The sequence below is a fragment of the Marmota marmota genome, unplaced genomic scaffold (assembly GCF_001458135.2).
Source record: "Marmota marmota marmota unplaced genomic scaffold, marMar, whole genome shotgun sequence".
Lineage (NCBI taxonomy): Eukaryota > Metazoa > Chordata > Mammalia > Rodentia > Sciuridae > Marmota > Marmota marmota.
The window spans coordinates 997,811-1,005,979 of record NW_025999874.1 but is presented as its reverse complement, the minus strand read 5'-3'; the positions used below and the strand labels follow the sequence as shown (position 1 = coordinate 1,005,979).

The 8,169-nt window shown below is 34.6% G+C and overlaps 1 protein-coding gene across 1 annotated transcript in view; it reads right to left on the bottom strand.

Moving 5' to 3' along the window:
- Efcab13 (EF-hand calcium binding domain 13) overlaps window positions 1-8,169 on the bottom strand; it is a 38,313-nt gene that overhangs the window by 24,096 nt on the left and 6,048 nt on the right. Inside the window, exons 4-6 of the mRNA XM_015507178.2 lie at window positions 5,482-5,596; window positions 1,655-1,705; window positions 811-941 (exon numbers count right to left, since the gene is read on the bottom strand). Of these exons, the coding sequence (XP_015362664.2) occupies window positions 811-941; window positions 1,655-1,705; window positions 5,482-5,596 (297 nt within the window). The remainder of the gene's footprint in view (window positions 1-810; window positions 942-1,654; window positions 1,706-5,481; window positions 5,597-8,169) is intronic.

Genomic DNA, 8,169 nt, shown 5'->3' with positions numbered 1-8,169 from the left:
TCTTTCCCTCCCTCCCTCCCTCCCTCTCTCTCTTTTTCATCATAAGAACCTTTCCCAAAGAATTTTCCAGTGATAGAGTTTCATATTCTTCCCCTAGAATTCCCACCTTGTTTCTTTTACACACTGTATCTGTAAGGAATAGAATTTACTGAGCCTAGTCAGAAAATAGACATCATTCTTTCATTGTGGTCCAATTTTTCCTATTATAAGTCACAGCAATTTTTTAAAGAAAGTTTTATAATAAGGCAAATAAAAACATCTTTAGGGCCTAGGTTGTAGCTCAGTGGTAGACCACTTGCCTAGAATGCATGAAGCACTGGGTTCAATTCTTAGCACCACATATAAATGAATAAATTTTAAAAAAAGGTTCATCAACAACTAAAAAAATTTTTTTTTTAATGTTTAAACAGCCAAAGAATCAAAGATTTCATCACCTGTCAGTAAAAATGTCTGGAAAAGATGATTCCTTTGATACTATTATAAATAAATAAATTATATATCATCAGTATTAGAAGAAATATTAAGAGTGTATATAATACAAGATTCTTGTGCAAAAGTGGAAAATGAGGCCCAGAAATGTAAAGTGAATTTTACAAGAGCCTAAACTAAAATATGATGTCAATTAGTACTCAATTTAAGTCTTCCAATCCCAAGTACAGTGCTCTTATCTCTACTTGATCCTAAGAGCACAGTCTCTTAATTTGCAAAAAATATTTGACATTACGTATGCAAAAGAGACAGATAACTCTGGAAAATAAAAAACCCAATCTTGAAGCAATAGTTAAGGAATAGAATACAATAATTTAATACCGAATAAGTGAGGAAGATGTATAAAGAGGTAATGAAGTCTTGGGAACATGGTACTGATTCGGCAACTGGCATAAAGTGCTTTCTTTCCTGGTCATCTCCTCCTTTGACAGCTTCAGAGAGGGAGAGGCAATCTAGGTCCAAAAGCAAGTACGTTGGTGCCTGAGATAACCCTAGTAATCCATCACTCTTAGAAAATGAACCTCTTAAAAGATAATCATAACTTGAGCTTCTCACCTAGCTATGCTTCTGATGTAAAATTGCTTTCTGTAATTAAATTGCATTTCATATATGCTAAGTTTTTAAATAAACTATACGATGTTCTTTCTGCAAAGCCATGTTTTTCTTAAGTATACCACTAATTGCCTTCTAATTCATATTCTGTCAATTTGCAGTCATGAATTTTACAGCACAGGGAAAACCTATGGTATAGTGAGAACAACATGACTCAGCCACCAGACTAGGCTACATAAACAGATTTTAACTACAGGTACAAAATAATGTGAAGAATCAACACAGTTATTCAAATGACACAGGTAATTATTGTCAAGATTGAGTAAATTACCACTTACCCCTGCATATACAAACATGATTTAAGAGACAAACAGCTAGATAAATAGATAATAGATCTAGACAAACAGCTAGATAAATAAATACCACTTTAGAAAAGGAGGACTCTATTATAGATGTCTTCAATTTTACATGGAACCTATAACTTTGAGTTTCAAAGACTACTCAGAATATAGAAAACAAACTCAAGCCACAAAAGATTGATAGAAATTGGTACTGAGATCCCAAAATCTTCAAACCAATGTTCTCAGCAAGAATAGGCTAGGAAAAAACTTACCTTCACTGGAGGAGTATGCCAAGTATGGTTTCTTTCTGTCTCAACTCTGGGCTGGAAAACAGAAAAAGAAGAAGAAAGACCATTTCTCCTCATCAGTTATAGCCATGTCTCCAGGCACACACAAATTTTGAATTCAAATTTACACTAAATATGCGGGCCAGGAAAATAGAAATTTTAAAAATTCATTTAAAGTGATCCCAGACATATAACAGTTAAGAAGTGCAAGGCAGAAGCAAATGTAAATTCTCAAAAAAATTCTCTTGGAGGTACAGAGATTTATCATGAGACTCCCATAAATGTAGATCAAGTATATGTGAAATAATGAACAAAATATAAAATGTTCAAGGACACAGTTAATATAAATGAGAATCATACAAAATGACAGATTTAGATTCTCAAAGATTTCATATATTTATCAGATACCAATCTTTATCAGATACCCTTAGTGAAGTAACTAAGGAAAATGAGCAAAGAATATGATTTAAGACAGATTTTTAAAATCAACAAATAAAACTTTTAGAATTAAAAAATATAATCACTGAAATTAAAATCTCAATGGGAAAGCTGGGGTTGTGGCTCAGTGGTAGAGCATTTGTCTAGCATGTGTGAGGCTCTGGGTTCAATCCTCAGCACCACGTAAAAAATAAAGGTATTGTGTCCACCTACAACTAAAAAAAAAAACATAAAAATCTCAATGGGGGGCTGGTTCTGGGGCTCAGCAGTAGTGCACTTGCCTGGCATGTGTGAGGCACTGGGTTTGACTCTCAGCATCACATATAAATAAATAAAATAAAGGTCTATCAACAACTAAAAAAATATTTTTAAAAAATCTCAATGGGAAGGCTAAACTGCAAATTAAATTCAGGTGGATGAAGAACAAGTGTACCACAAAGTACATAAGGAAAAATTACAAAATACAAGAAAGAAAAAGAGAAATAGATAAAAACAATGTGAAGTAATCTTGCTATAGTTTAATGGGTTGCTATGTAAAGACTTGGTCCCTGGGCTAAGTCTGGAGGTAGTAGAAGCTTTGAGAGGTGGAACTCCATGACAGGCCTTTATATCACTGGAAGCATGACTTCAAAGGGACTATGGAATCCTAGTCTCTGTCTCACTTTTCTGCTTCTTAGCTCATGAGGGTTGTGGTTTGCTCTGCAACATATTCCTGCCATTACATATATATATATTCCTGCCCCATCAGAGGCCCAAAGAATTGAGCCATTGATCTTGGACTGAAAATTCCAGAAACATAGGACAAAATAAAGCTTTTTCCATTTATAAGTTAATTTCTCAGGTATTTTATTATAGTAACATAGAGTTAATACAAATGTGAAAGAACATGAAGAACAGAATCATAAGGTCTAATATACATCTTCTAACAAGAATCAGAAGGATAGTAAAAGATTAAGGGAGAAGAAATTCTCTTAACAGAAATGAACTCAAATTTTACAAAACTGAGGAAAGGCATTCAACTTCAGATTTAGGAAGCACAACAAATATCAAAATAGAAAAATAAAAAGGAAATGTAGGAGTTAGTATGAGGAGTCTGCCATTCTTCAGATCCGTTTCCAGGTTCCTCCTATGCTTAGGAGCCCTATGCTTCTGTGCTACCCAGGTGCTGAAAGAAGCACAGGGAGAACACTGGGCACCAGGAAATGATACCCCCTTGATGTAGCAGCTTTCTTTAGAAAAAATGTCATTTTTCTACTTCTTAGCAGTGGAAACTCTCATTTATCATAGTCTAATTGATCAAGATTGACAACTATGTCCCAGAAACAATTCTTGCCATCATCATTCATTTGCCGGACGTGGGAACCCAAGACAGAGAAGATCTCCAAGGAATCTCTGAAAATGTCTTCTAGAGAAATTGCTACCAGGGCTGAAAGAAGATGGATTATGAATTGTGAAAAACAACTGAGATGCTTGCAGGGCAGCCACTCGCTGTATGGCTGCACACTTTCTACGGCTACTTCTGGCCAAACATATTAACTGAAATATGCCTCTCTTGTTCACACTAAAAAGAGAATGATTGAACTCATCTGGGAAACAGGGGACACAAGCAGTGCCTTGCCCTAGTGGAACAGTAATGTGAACTTGAGGAATCATGAGGAGAATGGGTATTATTAGGATGTAGTTATTAATGAGCAATGGATGCATAGCAAGGTCACAGGGTTAATTTAAAGTTCTTCAAGTTACTGCCAAAGCATTTCATAGAAGACATAAGAATGGTAAACAAATATACAAAAAAAGATTCATCATCTCTAGCAATTAGAGAAATGCAAATTAAAACTACATTGAGAATCCATTTCACTCCAGTCAGAAGAGCAATTATCAAGAATACAAATGAAAATAAAATGTTAGTGAGGATGTCGGGAAAAAGGTACTCTCATATATTGCTGATGGACTGAAAGGTGGTGCAACTACTCTGGAAAGCAGTCAAAATTCCTCAAAAAACTTAGAATAGAATCACCATTTGACCCAATTATCCCACTCCTTGGTTTAAATCCAAAAGGACTTAAAATCAGCATACTACAGTTACACAGTCACATCAAAATTTATAGCAGTTCAATTCACAATAGATAAGCTATGGAACCAACCTTGGTGCCCCTCAACAAATGAATGGATAAAGAAAATGTGGTATATATACACAATGAAATATTACTCAGTCATAAAGAAGAATTTTATGACTTTTGCCAGTAAATGGATGGAGCTGGAGACTATCGTGCTAAGTGAAATAAGCCAATCCCCAAAAGACAAAGGTTGAATGTTCTCTCTGATATACAGATGCTAACACACAAACAAGGAGAGGAGGGGGAAGAATAGAAATTTACTGGATTGGACAAAGGGGAATGAAGGGAAGGGAGCAGGGATAAGAATAGGAAAGACAATAGAATGAATCAGACATATCTTTTCTTTGTACGTCACAGTGAATCTCCATATCATGTAAAACCAGAAGAATGGGATCCTAGTTAGAATTTACACTCCAGGTATGTGTAATATGTCAAAATACACTCTACTGTCATGCATATCTAAAAAGAATGATTTTATTTAAAAAGCTCTGAATGAAATTGGAATAGAAATAAACTTTAAAAAATAAGCAAATGTAGGAAGTTGAATGATGCCTCCACAAAAAGATATGTCAATGTTCTAATCTCTGGAACCTGTGAATATAACCTTATTTGGAGAAAAATTCTTTGTAGATATAAGTTAAGGGTCTTGAAATGAGATATCCAATAATGGATATGTTCACAAAAATAAGGAAGAGGGAAATTTGAGATACAGGAGAGAAGGACATAAAGACCCATGTGAAGATGAAGGCAGAGACTGAGGTTATGCTGCCACAAACCAAGAAACACTAGGCTCATTTTTAAAATAGCAGAAATGTCAGCAGAGGACACAGGTTTAAAAACTAAAATCGGTTTAATGGAGAAAAAAGGACAAATTTTCATCATCTTCTGAAAGGATTCTTTATTTTATTTTTTTAAAAAAAGAAGGAAAACCAAGCATGACGGTGTACTCCTAAAGTCAGGAAGCTGAGGCAGGATCAACTCCAGCCAGGGCAACATGAGACTCCAAAGTTTAAAAAAAAAAAAGAAAGAAAGAAAGAAGAAGAAAAAGAGAGAGGCTGGGGCAGGAGGATCACAAGTTCAAAGCCAGCCTTAGAAACTTAGCAAGGCCCTGACACAAAATATAAATTTTTTAAAAAGGGGTAGGAATGTGACTCAGGAAAAAGAGAGGAAGAGGAAGGAGAAGTAACACTTAAAATAGTGACATTTTAAAACTTGGACAAATATTTGAAGGTGAAAGGAAAATTTCCAAATATTTACCTCAGTTCTTGTACTGTGCAGTTGTACTTGTAAACTTTTCCTTCTCCTGAACTTTTTTGCTCCTGAAAAATCAGAGGATTTTTCTTCTCTACATAGGAATACTGATGTTTTATACCTAAATCACACAGAAATCAGAATAACTCCTAGATTGCTTTTCTTCCTCTTTCCTTCTTTTCAACATTTAATTATGGAAATTTTCAAACATAAACCAAAATAGAATAATGTAATGATCCCCCACATGTAACTATCACCCAGCTTCACTAACGGCCAGTCTTTTTCCATCTATATCCTTACCCCTGCTCTTATCCTTTATTATTTTGAGGTAAATCCCAGTATCATATTATTTCATTACAAAGATCTTTTGGGGAGGAGTACTGGTGACTGAACCTAGAGACACACTACTACTGAGCTAAATCTCCATAATTTTTCATTTTTTTATTTTGAAACAGGGTCTTGCTAAATGGCTAAGGCTGGCCTCAAACTTATGAACCACCTTCCAACTCCCAAGTAGCTGGGATTACAGGCTATGCCACTGCACCCAGTCTCATCTGTAAAGATTTCAAATATATATCTCCATAATATACATTAGGTGTTTTTTTCTATAAAGAACATCTAAAATGCTATTATGACCCCTGAAATATTAACAGGCATTTCTTAATATCATAAAGTAAGATAATCAGAGTTCAAGTTTCCGGTTGTCACTTAAACAATATAAACTGTTTCAATAATTTGCATCAGATTCAATAAAGTCCCCATGTTATAGTTGGCTAATCTGTCTTAAATCTCCTTTTATCTATAGCTTCTCCTTTCATTTTTCGACGATGATGAAAATGATGATGATGATGTCATTTGTCCCGTAGATTTTCCAATCTGGATTTTGCTGGAAGTTTCATCATGATCATAGGATTCTAAAGTTTGATCATGTTAATGTTTAATTTTTTAGGGGGAAGTACAAAACCACTTGTTTTTTTAAGTGGTGTTTTTTCCTTCAGGAAGTACATAATGTCCAATTGACTCTCTGTATAATTTTGAATACATGAATTTAAGTATATTTGATGTAGTTTAATCCCTGTAAAAATTATTCTTTATTGATGCTCTAATTTTCTCATCTTCAGTGGGAAAAGGCAGGAGCTTCTTCAAGTAGGCACTTAAGTCCTGCTGATGTATCACTGGTAACATTCTTCCTTACTTTTCTTATCTGTGGAAATCAAGATGTTCTGGGCCTCTCTGTATATTTTCTCTACCTGAAATTGGCCACATCTCCAAAGAGCCTTTTAATAAGAAGTGGTATTTCAAGGCTAAAGTCTGGGCACTAGAGGCTGAACTGCCTTTTAATAATTTGCTTTCTTGTTACTTTTATTTCTTATTTCCACTTCCTATTGTACTACAAAGAATTTTCACAACACAAACATCACATAATACAACAAGATAAATACAATTAGCCTGAATCAAACTGGAAGAGACAAGACCAATGCTCTTGGAAAACTACATAGTTTTACTTCAGATAATCCAGGATATATCTAAATTTCAAGGACAAACATAAAATTATTTTTGTGTTCTTTAAACACTGTTGACTAGGAATGATTCCAGGCTGAACTAGATTCCAAACTTGTCTTCTTCACATTGTAATTACCTGGGGAGCTTCAGAAAACACTAATACCTATGTCCCATTCCCAAATATTGGTTTAAGTGTTTGGATGTGGTCTGATATTGAAATTTTTAAAAAAATACCCTCATAATTCTAACCTGCAGACAAATTGGGACTTACTATGGCAAACCCCATAGATTTGCTCCTGTCCAGTATTCACATCAACTGAGCTGCAGCTCCTCATACTTGGAGTAATATCTTACTCTTCCTTGTTCACAGAACTAAAAGTTTTTTCAGAAATGGTTCCTTCTTTTTAGAGCAAGACCTGCCTAGGTAATACACAGGATAATGACTAAGTTATATATTTAATAGTTTTAGGTAAATTTAGTCCTAAACAAACTTGTAAAATAAGAGAAAATTTTATCATACATCCAGCAGATACTTTGCCCTTTGGACTCTGTATCCCTTTTATTTTTTTTAATTTATTTTATTTTATTTATTTATTTATGGGGAGAGGAGTGCTGGGGGTTGAACTCAGGGGCACTCAACCATTGAGCCATATCCCCAGCTGTACTTTGTATTTTATTTAGAGACAGGGTCTCACTGAGTTGCTTAGTGCCTCACTTTTGCTGAGGCTAGCTTTAAACTCACAATTCTCCTGCCTGAGCCTCCTGAGTTGCTGGGATTAGAGGCATGCGCCAGGGTACCCAGCTTCTGTTTCCCTTTTAAATCCAATCCCCCAAATTCCTATCCTGAAATAGAAATTACCTATCTTACTTAGTCCCCTCTACAGACCGCTGGTCCCATAGGCAATGACTTTCAACTATTTTGAAAATAAATAGGCTAACATAAATTTTCTATTGAGAAACAGTTCAGAAAGAGAATATATAATAACAAACTATTCCACAAAACAATACTTATCTATATTATGTGAAAAGTACTCTAATGTAATCAGTTCTAAACTATTTCCTTCAAAAAGAAAAAAATAGTAGTGACTTTCTTTTTGTATGTTTGGGTTTTTGTTGTTGTTGTTATATAATTTGGGGGTTGGTTTGGGGGTTTTTTGGTTTTGTTTTCTTTACTTTTTTTTTTTTTTTTGG